Source organism: Branchiostoma belcheri, unplaced genomic scaffold (genome assembly GCF_001625305.1).
Source record: "Branchiostoma belcheri isolate BF01 breed outbred unplaced genomic scaffold, Haploidv18h27 scaffold96, whole genome shotgun sequence".
Lineage (NCBI taxonomy): Eukaryota > Metazoa > Chordata > Leptocardii > Amphioxiformes > Branchiostomatidae > Branchiostoma > Branchiostoma belcheri.
The window spans coordinates 267,613-285,278 of record NW_017804642.1 but is presented as its reverse complement, the minus strand read 5'-3'; the positions used below and the strand labels follow the sequence as shown (position 1 = coordinate 285,278).

The 17,666-nt window shown below is 42.6% G+C and overlaps 2 protein-coding genes across 2 annotated transcripts; both read left to right on the top strand.

The window, feature by feature from the left end:
- Positions 1-3,361: 3,361 nt before the first annotated feature.
- Positions 3,362-10,774, top strand: LOC109461762 (potassium voltage-gated channel subfamily A member 10-like). Its single transcript, XM_019758155.1, has 6 exons — positions 3,362-4,020; positions 5,894-6,091; positions 8,140-8,631; positions 9,032-9,236; positions 9,734-9,842; positions 10,430-10,774. Exons 1-6 carry the CDS (start codon positions 3,848-3,850, stop codon positions 10,597-10,599), a joined length of 1,347 nt encoding a protein of 448 aa, XP_019613714.1. The 5' UTR covers positions 3,362-3,847; the 3' UTR covers positions 10,600-10,774.
- A 2,832-nt stretch (positions 10,775-13,606) lies between these two features.
- LOC109461763 lies at positions 13,607-17,045 on the top strand. The gene is made up of 2 exons (XM_019758156.1): positions 13,607-14,408; positions 15,948-17,045. Exons 1-2 carry the CDS (start codon positions 14,147-14,149, stop codon positions 16,463-16,465), a joined length of 780 nt encoding a protein of 259 aa, XP_019613715.1. The 5' UTR covers positions 13,607-14,146; the 3' UTR covers positions 16,466-17,045.
- Positions 17,046-17,666: the final 621 nt, after the last annotated feature.

Genomic DNA, 17,666 nt, shown 5'->3' with positions numbered 1-17,666 from the left:
GAGTAGGGTAAAGAAACAAGCTAAAATCGTTCCTTTATCCTACACTTAACCCTATACAACAAAGACTTGTGAAAAATGATCTAAGATTCCCTGTTTTAGTCGTGACGTTCTACTTAGATTGCCATAACTCCATGTTAACTGGGTTTTATCCTAGCCCTGCGCCACCTTGCGGTTTGATAAAGACATGACAAACTTCCAGCCATTCTGAGAAAGTAATTCATTTCAACATGTCCAACTGTTTTTTTTCCAGTTCCTTCACATGTAATTACTGTCGACTTGTTCTCTCAGTTCATTTTAGTGACGCTGAAGAAGAGTGACGGGTCTCCGTAATCTATCCATTAGTATAGTTTTATTTGTCTTTGAATATCCAGAGAAAGATGGTGAAAAGTTTAATATCAATCCAAAATTAAAAGTTCATAACGTGTGAGAAACATTGTTTTATAAGTTTGCGATTTCCGTGTGGTTTTTAAACTTTACTAACTAGTGTTGTTTGTGATGTGTATACACTAAGCACAAAAGACAATATTGTTTTTTCACCGGTAGTAAGATTCGCCAACAAACTCACATGTTTCCCCGCATGAGTGTTTGTCCATTTTGTTGACTCCAGACTCGGAGTTTGACCCATTCGGAAACCCTCAAACCTCTACATCGTGTAACCTCTAATAAACACTGTACAGTCTACCCAGCGTGAACGGCCCAAATTCAAAGTCCAAATGTAGAGACGAATAACACATAACCCCCCCCCCCCACACACACACACAGTGGTCGGATATGTATGCGGTTGGGTTTTTAAATCATAGGAAAGATCGTTTATACGTCATCCAAACAGATAGCATGGATGTGCCTTGTATTATAAGGCCACAGCAAGTATGGATGACATCAGCGCGCGCATTAATTTTCGCCTGATTTTGAAAAAAAAAATTTGTTGCCTTTTGACAGTGGTCAACATGCCGAAAATGGGCAAAGATGTCTGTTGCCATGCCGGAAGGTGGATGGCAGATAACTATAAAGAAAGGAGACAAGAAAAGGCTCTGATTTTATGTTTTGTTTCTTTCTTTGATGCAGTGTGTGTGATGTGTAATGTCAGTGGCTGTGTATATGCGATGTTCCAACTGAATCAAAACCATTTGTACAATGATTGAGTTAAAATTTTAAAATGTAGGAACCTTGTTTCGGCCCACCTTGTTTTTTTTTCGCCCGCTCGCATTAGATTTGGAGTCTGCTGAGAATGTCATCCATAAGATTTACTGGGTGTGGCCTAAGGTAGTACAAAACATCGCCCTGCAGACGAGATTGCTGCGCGTTCAATTTTCCTGACAAAATTATCCTGACTATGATGAACGAGGGGCAAGTGTCACCTTAGCCGACTTCAGTCAGCCGACAGGGCATACTCACAGCGGATGGGGGGGGGGTTTATTCTGAGTCTCTAACAAGAATCCAGTACTCGATTTTAGAATGGATGACGCTTTGAAAACAAGGCGTTCAAGACTTCTTTTTGAATAGCAGGTATTTAGATCATAAACGTACGACGCTGACAGTATGACAACATAACGGTCAACGGACACATTTGATGCCAGACGCAGAAAATTATGCAACACCAACAACAGCATAATATAATGTCTTCTGAAGTCAGATTATCAGTACAAGTTTTTGTTTCTTTGTTTGCACCGTTGTTTTCTATGGATGAAATACCTGAAATAAAGACATCAATACGTTATAGATTATTGAGGAGAGGGTAGTCTTTGAAAGTATAGGAGCCTAGGCAAAGCAACTACGAAGGCACCCAGGCTAAGCAGGGGGGTGCACGTGTGTGTCTTTGTACTTTTTGATTGGTAAATTTTAGGAATACTAGTAGGGCCCTGTCGAACGATTTAGCACTCTTGCTGTCACCAGGCACATACATCACATAGAAACGGGACCTGATACCCCATTGCTTGATTCATAAATTCCGTCTAGACCGTAATGGTGGGCGTAGGTTATATTTTGGTTTGGCAAGTTTTTCTATTAATGCCCACGATCGTGATAATGATCATTCTGACATACCCATTTTCACCTGAGCGAAGTGAGGAAAGCCGTGTAAAGTGCCTTTCCCAAGGGCACAAGGTTGGCGCTTGGCAGGATTCGAACCCGGGACCTCTTAGTTCTGAGCCGAAAGCTCACAACCCCACTGTTTACCGGTACACCGCTCTACATACAGAAATGTGCTACACCAGCACTGGTTCCAGTGACGTATTTGCACACATCTCTGGCACGCCTGTATCCAGGTCATCATCTATATTTGATAATTAGTCCTACTTAATTGCAATTTGCATACAGTATATCATCCCTAGATGTTTAGTACCTAGGATGTTAATTTTCATTCTATACCCTTTTTGTACTTTGTTCAGTAGTCGTTGCATTGCGATTTACTTTGTACAATTGTCGTGCAATAAAGTTCTTCCTCTTATAGGGGGCGCTATTTTGGTCCGGCGTGATTGGGATGCCTGCGGTCCACGGTCTCTCTAATGACTGCTCTGACCTCTGTCAATTAAACACAAACCACAGGCCAGCAGAAAGTTTGTGAACGGTGTATCATCTACGGGAGGTCAATTACTGAGGGAACACGTCCTTGGGTTAGGCGGGAAGGGCCGGCAGGACCCGGGGGACGGACCGCCTGACGGATGGAACTCTATTAATTCATTAAAACCCACTTCCAGCGGAATTGGTCCGCAGCGCAGATTTATGTATTTACAATTTACAAAAATTAAGCTGTGGATGATAACACGGTTTCTGTTATTGGATGTGAGTTCTGCTTGGGAGAGAAGCTATTTGATTAAGTGAGCTGTCCTTGAAGGTATAACCTTTTAAAACGCTTTCAATGCAATAAAAAGTGATAGTTTGTCCTTTTCAAGAAACAAAAAGGGTTGATTTATACATATACACTTGATCTTTGGGGACGTCCAGTGCCGTTTGGAAAAATGACCCAAACTGTAGAGACTAATAAAAAAAGGTTCATCGTCACTGTCAAAGTGAATTTTTTTCTCCTTCTATACAATGATGACAAGTTTACCATATATAGTGTAATTTGATTTGTACACTTAGCAATTTTATGGCTATATTTGACAACTCTTTATCATTGAGGTAAACATCGTTAAGTTGTACCAATAGAACTGCTTCGTATACGTATACCTGTACTGCTAAGTATACCCGTAAATTTAGCATTGGAATAAAATTGTTCTGTATGATTACTAAATATACGTAGGTACACATAGTTCGTACTAGGGAGGGCAAGAGTGTATCACTGCAGCTGCACGTATGTTCTAATGGTGATGTGGAACATTCCTGACATACAGGCCCGGTACACACACCAGCACAGGGCCCGGTACACACACACCAGCACCGTGCTTAGAGAGATATGCTCATCAACAGATTGCCCAGGGTGCATCTGTACTGTTGACGTAGGTTTATTACTGAGATGACCAGTGTGACAGTGCCTTGCCGTTTGTTACACCAGTCTAGCGGTACCTCAGTACAGCGGCTGCCGGGTGTGAGGCTGATATCTTGCCAAGACCGACTGTGGCGTATGTGAAAGATTGTTGAGCGTTGCTAGGCCTGTACGGATACGTTTACAAGGGTCTGTGTTTCGGTGCTATGGCTGACAATCTGAGTGCTGACGAAGTTTGATCGTAAGCGCAGTGTTTTCGTCAATGTTGTAAGTACGTCAAGCCACCAGTACCACACGATGGTTGTGTGGTCTCAGGGAGTTTTTAGATGAGCTTAAAAGACAGTAAGTTAAGGTTTATTGAACGCAGGCAAGTCGCCAACACGTAGAGCAAGGTTCCCGCTGTAAAACGTCATCTCTCCTGACATGGAGGCTGCATTGATATCCACGATGGATGTGACGGGGGGAGACCAGAAGGGGAGCCCGTGGGCCCAGCCGCGCATGGCCCGGCCCAGGGAAGCGCCGCCCCGCTGGAGCGACTTCCAGCGGGACCTGACCGAGGAACGGCGCCGGGCCGAGTACGACCATCGCCGCCGCAGGTAGGTTTGTTTCTTTGTTTATCTATTCGCACAATAAAATGTAAACAGAATAAGTAAATAATTGCATGACAGGGGAAAACAATATACAGGGGGGGGGGGGAGAGAAGCCTACGTACAGGGTTAAAGCCTTTCTCCCAAACTTAACACATATAATAAATAATAATGAAATTAAGAACCTTGGCAAATACCAACATTCTCGTCATAAGCAAAAACGCTGTATTTTGAAGTCTTTATTACGATTTACGTGGTGGCGCCTGGTGACATTATAATACAAGAGTTCCACGATCTCATACCTTCGCCAAATGATGTTAACACTTGCGGTTGAAGAATAATACAATTTTGATAATTGATTTTGCAAATAAGAGCCTCATTTGCATGGATTACATCAGATGATCATATTCTCCACCCAATGACAGTCTTATCTTAACAAAAAGGCTTTTATAGCACTTCCTCATAAATTATGCAAATGAGGTCATGATTTGAATAAATTATGTTTATTGTTGTTCGCCTTCACTTAACTTCCAAATGTGGCAAGTATGAAATTCCCAGCAGTTACAACTATGAGGTTTTTAAAATTTTCCATTTATTATGCAAACTAGGTCTTCATTTACATAATCTATATCCTCAGATGTTTTTTTTCATTCTCAATTACATGTCACAAGTGTTTCATAGTCCTATTATTGAACAAAGCAGATTTATAGAATTTGCTCATTAATTATGCAAATTAGCTCCTGATTTGCATAATTGTCATTTGATTATGTCAAGCATCCCTTCAGCTACCTACATACCAAAAATCACAACAATCCGTCAACCGGTTCTTGAGTTATCATCCTTCAAAAATGTTTCAACAAATGCTCCTGCAGTTCCAGAACAAGCCGCTAGGGGCCCCAAACTCATGTCACTTCTTCCCTACCTCAAGAGCTATCTACCAACCAAAATTCGTGACCCTAGCATGTCCAGATCGCGAGATATCAAAACCGGAAGTTCTGCTGCAGTACCAACAAAAGCCGCCAGGGGGCCCAAAATCTAATCATTTCTAGGTCTCATTAAGACCTACCCACCTACCAAGTTTCATGACAATGCATACTAAGCTTCTTGAGTTACTAGTATGCTGTTCACAGACAGACAGACGGACAAACGCTACTGAAAACATAACCTTCTTGGCGAAGGTAATAAAGACATCTTTATAATATCTTCATTTTCAGATAAAACAGTCTGTGTTGTGAAGTATGACACATAAAGCATGTGTAAGCGCCAACATTTTGAAATCAGAACTGACAACACAGCTGCTAGCTTGATTGCTTTACGCTAGATCATCGTACAACAAGCAAATTTAATCAGCCCGTCGACATTGACTCTGCGCTGTACATTTGTCAACCGCGCCGCATTTCATAAATCAAAGTAGAGCAAAATTTCAATTTGCAATTACATCCGGCTACTAGGTTGGGAAGAAGGGGATAGTTCCTTTGCCGTCAGTACGTAATGTCAAGGCCAGAGGTCGAAATTCATTTTTGGGTATAGGTGCACTAGTGGTGCACAATAAATTGGGTGCACAATATTTTCCGTGAGTGCACAATATAAGATAAAATATTAAGTAGAATGTCAGTGAAAACTAATTATGTTTCGTTTCTAAAGAAAAGTACTACAAGAATGATTTTACCATTTTTTCTGACACTTAGATGCTAAGAATATGCTGAATACTAGCACTACTCTACATTTAACATCTTGACATACGTAAACCTACAAAAAATATTTGGGTGCACTGGTGCACCCACAGAAAAAAGTGGGTGCACAGCTCCAAATTTGGGTGCACCAAGGTGCACACGCACCCAGTATTTCGAGCCCTGAGTCAAGGCCAATGTTGTATCGGCAGGATCGTCATCAATGTCAGCGGACTGAGGCTGGAAACCCAGCCGGACACACTGGCCCGATTCCCCGATACCCTCCTGGGAGACCCCGGCAGGAGACGCCAGTACTACGACGCCGAGAGGAGAGAGTATTTCTTCGACAGGCACCGGCCGAGTGCTGAGGCCATCCTCGCTTTTTACCAAACTGGTGGGAAGCTCCATCGGTGCGTCCTGAATTTTCTCTAGTGTGTAATAAATAGAAGATAGAAGGTTAAACGCGTCACAGTTATTCAATTGTTAGTCCACATCACATGAGATTAAGTCAGACGGAATCAAATTACATTAACTCATTTCTGAATCAGTAGCCTGGAACTCCAGCCTTGTGTGACGGGTGCAGAGAAAGACGGGCAAGTGAGAGTTTTGAGAGACGATGAAAACTTGTTTACTTTCTGACTACCGTTTGATAAATACGCTTCTGGCACGATCGCGACAAAATTAGATACATAAACTACAGAGTGTTAAAAATCAGTAACCGACGTAAGTATGTAATCTACGGCTATGTATGAGTGGGGTTGATTCAGAATATTCTCATATTCTCCAGGAAGGTCATTTATTCCCTTTCCCCGAAAGACATCAGTTACGAGGCTACTTAATTAGGGCTTATAGCCACCACTTAACTAAGAAATAACACTCATTCAGTGAATCATCTATTACCACAAGCATAGACTCCATAGACCGCTGTTTTCTGATTATTTGTGACAAATTACTGAACTAATTGATTAATCTGATAATATGTCGAAAAATCTTATCTCTTAACATACAAGGGTTAGATAATGATATGAATCTTTATTGCATGTTCTTACCCAGATAGGCTAAATGCACAAATGTGACCAAATGTGGTCGAGAGGATAAAAAACATGAGTATTGCATACTGGAACGCTATATTCTAATGCAAAATTAAATCAAAAATAGCTAAAAAAATCCTTTCCCTCCATGCGATTCTCTATCTAAGGCCACACCAAGTAAATTTTATGGATGACGTTCTTTGGAGACCCTAAATGTAATGCGAGAGGGCGAAAAAAAACAAGAAAGGCCCTAAAAAACAAGATGCCTAGATTAGAAATATACTAAGAGACGACAAATGTTAGGACACAAATTGAATGAGGTGACACAGTGTAACAAGCAAGAAGTCTTTTATTCATCATCAAAACAGCAATAAATCAGGTGGAACAGCAGTTGTCGTCCTGTCCTGTTTCTTTTCTTTAATCACATCTTCCCTTATCCCACTGTTGTGACTCTTTGGTCATAGTTACAGGAAGCGGAATTTCTTGTTTTTTTCTAGGAACAGGCCAAAATCAATTCGCGCGCGGACGTCATCCATGAAATTTACTTGGTGTGGCCTAACATAGCTTCTCGTCTAAAATGGCGCCAATTCCAGACCGGTTTATTGCCCTCAATCAGACGACAGCGATCGATAAATCAGGTCAGCAGAACCATAAAGTAGGCTGAGATGAATCCGAACTGCTGATGTTTTGTCGATTGGAAGCGGTGAGGGTGGCAATCCCCGTGTCCCTGTGACTCAGGGTAATTGCCTGGGCCTGGGGGAACCATGAATTTCAACGTGTCTCATTCGAGGTGGAAAGCGATAGAGGCTACTCTCCAAGCAGAGGTTGTGGGGGAATGATCGTTAGCTTTTTATATATGGCCGTTTTTTTGTCGCTACCCCACCCGTCGGTGGCTGGCGACCTTCTCTGGCTAATGGATACATGTACCACCAAAAAGGGATCTGCTTGGAGATTAGATAGAACATGAGCATTATAGAAGACAAGTGGTCTTTCTTTCATTTATTTATATAAATTCCGTACAACTAGAGTGTGAAAAGTTAATATATCGTTGACAATCTTGTTCACAGTATTAGGGGACAACGATCGTTGTCCTCAAATAAAGAACAGTGGTTCAAACCACTCAGTTTGAGTGGTTCAAACCTCACAGTCTGGTCTCAATTTTCACATCTTGACGAGGTGAGTGATATCCTTCCACAAATGTGGTAAATCTTCATAAAAACATTTAAAAAATAAAAAAAAGTTTGAGGAGTTAGAATCCAGTTGGTTTATGTGTATATTTATGAATACAGTTTTGTATCGTTATGCAATATTCTGGTCTATCTGTTGTGTCATGAATACACATATACAGAAAACAGACATGGTAATAAGCAATAGCACGTTACAGTTCTGTGAAATCAAACCATGTCGTTCTGACTCTGCCCGTACAGACCCAGTGAAGTCCCCCTCGACGTTTTCACAGATGAGCTTCGCTTCTTCGAACTGGGGGATGACGTCATAGCGAATTACCGCAGAAAGGAAGGCTTCGGCGCCGCCAGCTCACAATCACTCGCCCCGAGCGCCTGTTGCGGCAAACTCTGGCTCTTCCTGGAGTTCCCCAAGAGTTCCCTCTGGGCTAAAGTGTACGCCGTACTCTGTGTGGGTTTTATCCTCCTGTCCATCTCAAGTTTATGTCTGGAGACGTTGCCGAGTTTCTCGGAGCGCGTTCAGGACCCTGAGGTAGAATTCACGACGGAGTTTTTCTGGATAGAGACGGTGTGCGTGGCGTGGTTCACGTTAGAGGTGGTGCTGAGGTTCGTGGCGTGTCCCCGGAAGAAGGACTACTTCAGGAGCGTGCTGAACGTGTTCGATGTGCTCGCTATCGTACCGTACTTCATCACAGTGTCGGTGGTGCTGGCCAGTGACTGGGAGACCAGCGGGCTGTGAGTAAGACAATTCTCATTTCTCCTTGTGTCAATGCTGCCTTGTTGTCTTTAAGGCAGACTGGTTTATGTTCGTCACTTCATTAAATCACCAGTATCAGCAGATTCGTCGATAGGCCAATGTGGGTTACCTCAAGCAGTGCTGGTGCCCCATAGAAATATACAGAGCTTCAATCTTTTCTTTGATTTTATTGGCTTGGCTTTCTCTTGTTTTTACGAAAAAAAAGACATATTTCTGGACTCCTATAGCACGACAGTAAAAGCAGTGAAGCTGAAATTGATAACAAAATACATTATACTAACTTTATCGTGTTTTAGGAAGATTTATGATGTGTGTTTATAAAAGACCGTAGTTTGCTGATTTTTTTCCTTACCGAGACAATAACTGCTATTCCGACAGTTACCGCAAGGCGTCGCTGACTCTGCGGCTCATGCGGCTGGTCCGCGTCCTGCGCATCTTTAAACTCTCGCGGTACTCGGAGGGTCTGAAGATGATGGGCAGCACCCTGGCCGGCAGCGGCAGCGATATCGGCATGCTGCTGGTCTTCATGGTCATCCTCGTCATCCTGTTCGCCTCCGCCATCTACTTCGTGGAACAACTGCAGGTAAAGCTAGGAGAACGCACATCTACGCAAATGGAAAATTTTAGAGTAGAGTAGAGCAGAAGTTTCAGTCGGGTAGGACGTCTGTCCAGTGTGGACCGTCATGGACGGGATGGGATGGGACGAGACGAGACGGGACGGGATGGGACGGGATAGGATAGCATACAGGATAGGATAGGATAGGGTAGGATATAGGATAGGATAGGATAGGATAGGATAGGGTAGGATATAGGATATAGGATAGGATAGGATAGGGTAGGATATAGGATATAGGATAGGATAGGATAGGGTAGGATATAGGATGGGATAGGATAGGGTAGGATATAGGATAGGATAGGGTTGGATAAAGGATAGGATAGGATAGGATATAGGATAGGATAGGATAGGATAGGATAGGATAGGGTAGGATAGAGGATAGGATAGGATAGGAATTTTGTATTAATGTTTCAATACCTTTATGCTGTCTAATTGCTGTTCCTACCCCACCCCCCCATCCCCAGCCGGAAGACTCCGAATCACACTTCTCCAGCATCCCTGACGCCTTCTGGTGGGCTATCGTTACCATGGTAACGCTGGGGTACGGAGACACCTACCCACAGACTGGAGCTGGTGAGTTAGGACCGTCCTCTGTAAACCGGCCTAAACAAAGGGTAGAGAGGTTTTCTTTTACACAACCAATCTTGTCTTACCTTGCTTACGTTTCAGTGTCTGCCAGACACCTTCCTCAGAACTTCTGACTATATGTAGCCGATGTAGGTGGCGCTTTTGCAGCGAGAATACAATCCCAAACGTGGCTGAGTTTGTACCCCCCTCGTCCCACCTCCTAGGCAAATTACTTCTTACGTCACCATAGCAGGAGCTCTGTGATTTGTTGGATAGTTTACTTACAATGATTTCAAGGCGTTAATACATTTTTACACAAGCAAGAATTCCTCAAGAGTTTGCTAGCTCCTGCGATAACTTCGGGAACGTTAGCTTTGAAAAAATATGTCAAACTCTAAATGGCACGCTATTACTGAATGAATAAATGAAGATCTTTATTGTACATTTTTGCCCCATTTGGCTAAATCAGGTCACATCTGGCCTATACATATACATAAACGTGTACATATAAACTTCTAGTGTACTCAGGTACATTACTAAAGAATACATTGTTTTGATATTATAATGTTTGTCTGTTTGTTGTTGTTTGTTAGGTAAGTTTGTGGGTTCGCTGTGCGCCCTGGCGGGAATCCTGACCATCTCCCTGCCCGTCCCTGTCATAGTGACACAGTTCGACCGTCTTTACAACCAGAAGATGGAGAAAGACTGGGAAGAACGGGGGAAGAAGGACGCGACTACAGACGACGACGAGGAAGTAGATTGATTAGGCCACGACTTCATTTCAGCAAGCAATTTAATGTCTTTAAACTCAGGCCAAAAAAAAAATTAAACTAGTCTGTGGACCAACCATACAGAACTAAGGCAAAGCATCGGTTAAGCCACACTGACTTAATTTTATGGATGACATCCGCCGAAAACCCCCAAACTAGCCGGTGCGCGCGGGCGAATAAAAAAGATTCCAGCCAAAAAATGCTGCTAAACCACAGAAATATAAAGCTGGTATTGTGAATTTGCGGTAGTACATAGTGAGTTTTACAACAAGCCGGCACATGCTGGCCTTTTGCGGCATTCATGAGTCGGCACTGTACTGAGTTCTTGAGTTCCGTGGAGCTTGGGCAACCTGGGTACCATCCTCCATAGTTACCGCCGGCTCCTTACTGTCACTACATGGACTACGGACACCCAGACGAGAGCCTCGGAGGAAGTGCCCTTTTTCCTTTTTTTGAGAACAGGCGAAAATCAATACGCGCGCGGATGTCATCTATAAAATTAAATCAATGTGGCCTTATCTTTGAAAACAAAGAATGAACAACGACAACAACAGCAACGCAGATAAGGTCTGAACTAGGCCGCAAAATGGTGCTGGACTTGCAAAGTTCAAACAAAATAACAAACGTCGCAAAAACAGGTAGACGCAAAACAGACAACATGGAATGCAGACGCGTTGGTTTTGACATGTTTCGTATCTTGGACATTGGCGAGGGCTGTGGTGCATTACCGTTACATTTCGCTAGGTCGCAGCACTAGTTTCTCTACAATTCCTAAAACGTATTCTTAGCTCAGCTACTTCTGTAGTCGACGACGACAATACAAATCCACCGAAAAAGACCAAGTACAAAATGTATTGTTTTGGCCGTCTCCGATTGTTACATCACTGTTGATAAATGAAGTTGGTTTGCGGTCTTACTAGTATGTGAAAGAGGCCAGTCTTACGTACTCTGTTCAAAAAATAAACTGTTCAACAGGCCAAGGTCGTATATTCTCAGGGGTAGGTACAAGTGTGAAACGAATGGAATAGAGTGGCAGCAATATTTGTGCTTTTGTGAACTGCCATCACAACAAACTAAACGGCTATCCAATGAAAATAATGAGAGAACAGCGAAGTAGAAATAAGAATTTGGTAAAAAAAAATCTATATCCTAAAGGTGTTTTTGATTGTACTGAATCTGTGGCTTCCTTTTTTCTCTAGCTCTCAGTACTTGGTCATTCTTCTTTGGTCATACAATAATCAGTAACTGTCATATAGTCAAGTAGCATAGTTTGTGTCGAGCATATGAAAAACCGTACGATACCTTCCATAAATAGGTTCATCATGTTGGTAAACGAATGAATAGCAAAGTTCTTTGATCACAACCATTTATTTTTGTACGAGCCGACGTTTCGATGACCGTCTGTCATCTTCATCAGGGCAATTCTGACTGGTTTGCTGTGCACTGACGCTAGATGTTACTTGGTGCATAGTGCACTAAAGGTGTTACATAGTTCACAGGGCACTGTTACTTGGTTCACAGTGCACTTAAGCTAGTCAGAATTGCCCTGATGAAGATGACAGACGGTCACATCGAAACGTCGGCTCGTAGAAAATAAATGATTGTGATCAAAGAACTTTGCTATTCGTACGATACCGGTTATAAAGTGAAGAGATGATGTAATTAAAAGCTAGTGCTCTTGATCAAAGCCCCCCCTCCTCCTCTCTATTCAACAACTCACACTTCACCACGTCCTTTGTTCCAAGTTTACTTCTCTGCGTGATCCTGAGACAAAGTTTACAGAAAGCCCGCCTGTGCACTAAAGACTATTTGCCGTTAGACACGCTCCAATTGAATAGAGTCCCTTCATCCGAACCCTGTCGGCTTGCTTTCACTGAGTCGCCACAGTGGAGCTACGTGCGGTTAGCCCGCCCTCCTGGGCCGCGTAATTACACTTGAACGACACCGTGTGCTCTTGAACACGCGCTGCGGCAACTTTTAAGGCAAAGTTATTACGATAGAGTGTACGAAAAGAGTAATATTCAGTTGTCTGTTTGTGAGGGAGTCGTAAAGTCGACACCTGTTGTGGTCTTAGGTTCGCCCGGGTGTGAAGGCGGCGTGTTGCCGCCCAGGCCCCCGCAGACGTCGTCTAACAACTGAACTTGCTGACGGTAAACAAGTCAGATCGGATAGGTTTCCCCTCAACATGTAGTCACTTTCCTATGTGGAAGTACGTGTGTGGAATTGAAAATTAAGGTTCGAGTCGATGAACTGAGTGATCGCCGTCAAAATCACATGTTATTAAGGCAGCAGTTTAGAAGAGTTGCTTGTCAGTAACGCAAGATGTGATTTCAAACTTGAGTGGAAAAAACTGATTTCTTTTTTTTATAGAAGTACACGTGTATATGGCTTTTTCGTACGGTTCTAACTTATCTTTGATATCGACAAACATAAACTGGCGCCTCCTTCAACACAGAGACTTAGAAACACGCTACAAAAACATTCAGGCAGTCAAACGACAACAACTGAAAAGCAAACTGACGAAATGAAAGAAAGAGTTTAGTTTATACGTCTCCTGGAGCCCAGGTACTGCAAACACAGCCATTCACTGCCATTACATTACTGTCTGGCGTGTATGCTGACTTGTCTTTCTGTTAGAAACCGTCTAACACAACTGTTTATGTATGCGTGTGTATCCATGATACACAACTACATCGTGATAGCCGACAGTGCAGAAGAATCCTGCCTTAAGGGACTTAAACTTCTTGCAAAAGGACGTTGTCATCATTAAAATTCGAAGCATGTCCTGATGATGTTTATAGTAAAGCCTCCTAAACGAATAGCACGTTTCCAAACCGAACCACTAAATACACCTGTACAACAACATGTTACGTGTGCTGTCTGTATAAACTATCACACCTCAATACGTACTTGGGGGTATTATATGTTTACTATAATTATAGCTCAGAGTATATATATACACACCAAAAATAACGTGTAAGGGATAAGTAGTTTTAGCCTTTTCTTTGTGAAAGTCTTTTTGAGAGTTAACAAGGTGCCAGAAGTGTCAATCAAGCCGTGCTTAATTAGTCCTTATCCCGTCGGACGAGGTGTCTTGTTGACGGTGTGTCAGCATGTCCCTGCGGCGTCTTGGTTGCCAGTAGGGACGGGGTATACATGTACAGGCGGTGACAGCGGGGGAGCACGCAGACGTGATTTGTACACCTGTTTATAGCGACTCGCCTCTCCGTGGAAGCATAAGGACGGTCGGTACATTTTGTTGAAGCACGTACGCCCTGTACAGCCGAACTTGTGTTCTCGCTTTGATAACACCGACCAATGTGACTGCCTTTCCGTGCCCCTGGAAGAATTTCTCGGACGCCGGTACGGGTGCCAACTGCTGGGGGATAGTTCGGGGGGCGAATTCCTGCCCAGTATCATGCGTGATACAGATCACAAACTGGCTGGGGCATTCTTTGGGCCCAAACTGGAGGAATTTGGTGCTCGGAACTGGTGACACGCGCACCAGCAGCGGTGTTTTTCTGTCTATCTGAACTGAGGATGTCCCTGCTACAACGAGGTAAGGAGAGGGGCGACGTACGGAAGTCTCCCCGCGGGCTGCTGAGTGTCTGGGGCCCGTCCTCGTCCTACCCCTCGCCGGCGCCAGCGGTCAGCCCCCCGCAAAAGGGCCGGGAGAGAGCCGCCACCCTCCCGATGCAGGTCCGGGGACAGTCCCTGCCCCTCCACACCGTGGAGGACGCGCTTTTCCGCAAACATGTCAGTCTGTTACCCGCTATCAGCTACAACCTGCCCGAGTCAACAGGTACGAGACACGTCTTCTAAAAACTAGCTTTCTGTGTTTATGATTTTTTTCGTTTCAGCGACAGATCTCTGTTCCATAATAAAAACATTACATATTTGGTTATATTCTTGAAGAAAATGTGTATTTCCTTGCCATGTTCCTAAATGGGTCATACGTCCACAATGATGAGAAGTGACATCTGGAAAGCAGCATTTGACTAATCACGGATTGATAATCTTTAGAGATAGTCACGAATTCAGAAATGCTTGTCATGAAACTGCCGTCCTGTTTTCTTCACTCCGTGGAAACGGACTGCCAAAAACCGGCATTTATTAGATCTGTCGTTTTTGACACGACAAAAACAGGCCTAGGCATAATAATGTAACATGCTGAAATTGTTACATATGCCAGGCCAACATTAGAAACCTTACCTTAGAATCTAGAGACTCAGCGGGTTGTATACTTCATCAGTGGAGGCAAAGAACAAAGTGCGAACTGAATGAGATATCGCGTTTTCTTTATAATTATATGGCGCGAAGTACTTTGCCCTCTCTGATGGGGCCCGAGATATTTCAGTCCTATTTTCAGCCTCTTCCAGTAAGGCCACATTTTATGGTTTATGGATATCATCCACGCGCGCATTGATTTTCACCTATTCTCAAAAAAAAAAAAAAAAGAAAGAANAAGAAAGAAAGAAAGAAGATCAGGTCCTCTGGCCTGACTCTAGACCTGGGTAGTCCATGGTAGTTAGTGACAATACGGAGCCAGTGGTAACCCTGGAGGATGGCACCCAGGCTACCGAAGCTCCACGACTCAAAACTCAGTGCATGCGTATAGTGCAGATTCATAAATTCCGCAAAAAGCCAGCATGTGCCGGCTTGTTATGTGAGTCACTGTGTACGGCTTCAAATCCACAATACCAGATTTGTATTCCTGTGGTTTAGTAGCCGGAATTTTTTAATCGCCCGCGCGCACTAGTTTTGGGGATGTCATCCATAAATTAGGTTGGTGTGGCCTAACCCAGGCCAAATAGAAAACTCCATATCTCCGTCGCTAACTGCCCATATTGTTTGAACTAAAAGCCATGTTCCATAAACGAGTGTTGAAATAAGTAAATGAGGAACGATAGGTGGTAAGTAAACGTAGGGTGGCTTTTGTTGGAACATGTGTTTTATATGTCGGTGAAGGTAATAAGATACGCCAAGCAAAGAAACAGTTACTCAAGCAACTTTCCAAAATCATATGCAGTTGCTTGAGTATCTAGCTGTTTTTGGCGCATGTGTTTATATATTCATATTTTGACTCAGGAATATATATATAGAAAAGCTTCGAAAATCACATTTTACTTCAACTCTGTACTATTTTTAGAAGAAAAATGGCACTGAAATCTGCGTAAAGTTTTCATGATTCTTTCAGTGAGGTTACAGTATGTTCATAGCGTAACTTTTGAATAGACTGACCTCTTTTCAACGGTTCATTTAATGTATGTATATCGTGTGCAGTAATGTTGTATAGAAAGTAATAATACATAATGCGCTACGTATTTTATCTTTTCTGTAGGTAAGCCTGGGTACTATCCAAATGTCTGGGCCTCCATCCGCCTGCAGAAATCTAGCGACTACATCGTGCAAGACTCGTCACAAGACGCCAGGAAGATCTCTTCTCGCGGTACGTCTCCCTTCTTAAGGAAGATTTACGCCAAGTCTGCGCCGCCACAAGACGCTAAGTTCTCGGCTCTAAGAACTTACACCCCGAGACGGGAAGGCACGCGGACCGGTAGCATGTCAGTTGACAGGGAGATAAAGAGGGTTTTTCACAACTTCGATCTGAATAATGTAGACGTAGACAACATAAAGGGACTGAAAGACAGACTGGTTATCGAGCAGCGCCAGCTTCACGCTCCTCAGAACGACGTGAACTCGTCCAGAGAGACAATCAAGCAACAGCAGCCCAGACAGCCTGTGGTGCACCTAGCGGAGGACGAGGAAACTGCAGAAATCAGACGAAACAATATCAAGGTGGAGGCTTGGCTGAGACGACATTTTGACTACAACAAAGAATGGGACCAATTCGACTAACTGTGATCTATGTGTTCATATGGGGGCCAAATAAATAGATACTCAGGTAAAAAGTGTAAAATACTACATGTACATTGTAGAATGGATTCTTTTTTGTATGTTAAATGACTTATGAATTGTTTGCTGAAATTACCGTTGATGCAATGATATTTCTTACACGTGGAAATTAGTACATGTTAGCCTGGGTGCCATCCGATTTGTAACGGTAACCCCGATTTTTTTTTTTACAAATGGGAGGGCACCCAGACTAAGTACATGTACACATGGCCATTTCTTAGGAAATGATACTATTAATGTTGTTAAACATTTGTTAAAAATATCTAAAGGCTATAGAATACTAATGGAGGCAAACATATGTACATTTGAATTTGATGGTTTTTTCTTCAAATACATCCCTGAAATCATCCGAATTGTACGAAGGCAATGTAATTACATGTATCAAAAAACATGGAAAAAGAACAGGGGTAGTTACAAACAATTGTCCGTTAATTCGTTGTTTCTCGGATTTTTTCAGAAAAATATGAAGCGACAGGGCGAAAAAAAAAACAGGCCAAGGCATCCCATGATAGCTGGAAATATTACAATAAGAGCTATGAAGATACCTGACTGGTTTATAATTGAAACAATAGACTTTGAACTTCTAATAAAACAAAATTACATCGTTACATTGAAATTTCAAAAACTTTGACAACTAGAAAGAAAAGGACTTACTTCAACTGTTGGGGCCAAAATATGTCTTTCATTGAGTATTATTCGGTTGATTTAGAACAAAAAATATTTTTTTTTTTTGCAAATCAGAAAAAATGGACAAGTCGAATCTGAGAAACAACAAATTAAATTTGTGTGGCCTTAACGACAGAATATGTAAATATTGTACAGAAAATGCAGTGTAGGATGAAATGCACTTTATTTGTCACTGCCCTCATTATATATAGCACTGAAAGAGACAAGTTATTTGAAATGGTCACCAAAATCTTCCCTAGCTTTACTCACCTTCAAGCCTACAAAAAACTGCATTTCTATTAACACCTCCCAATTCATATATCTCGCAAAATGTTGGCCATTTCATACTCCACTGCACACGGAAAAGAAATTACCGTGGCCGACAAGTACAAAATTTTAGACCGCAACTTTTGGTGTTTTACACCGCAACTTTTGGTGTTTTACACTGCAACTTTGGGTGTTTTACACTGCAACTTTT

Excerpts from the sequence above, each read along its gene's own strand:
- LOC109461762 (XM_019758155.1), top strand. The coding sequence starts at position 3,848 with ATGGAGGCTGCATTGATATCCACGATGGATGTGACGGGGGGAGACCAG. Across the intron at positions 6,092-8,139 it reads ACTGGTGGGAAGCTCCATCG|ACCCAGTGAAGTCCCCCTCG; the intron begins GTGCGTCCTGAA and ends CTGCCCGTACAG. Across the intron at positions 9,237-9,733 it reads ACTTCGTGGAACAACTGCAG|CCGGAAGACTCCGAATCACA; the intron begins GTAAAGCTAGGA and ends CCCCATCCCCAG.
- LOC109461763 (XM_019758156.1), top strand. The coding sequence starts at position 14,147 with ATGTCCCTGCTACAACGAGGTAAGGAGAGGGGCGACGTACGGAAGTCT. Across the intron at positions 14,409-15,947 it reads CAACCTGCCCGAGTCAACAG|GTAAGCCTGGGTACTATCCA; the intron begins GTACGAGACACG and ends TCTTTTCTGTAG.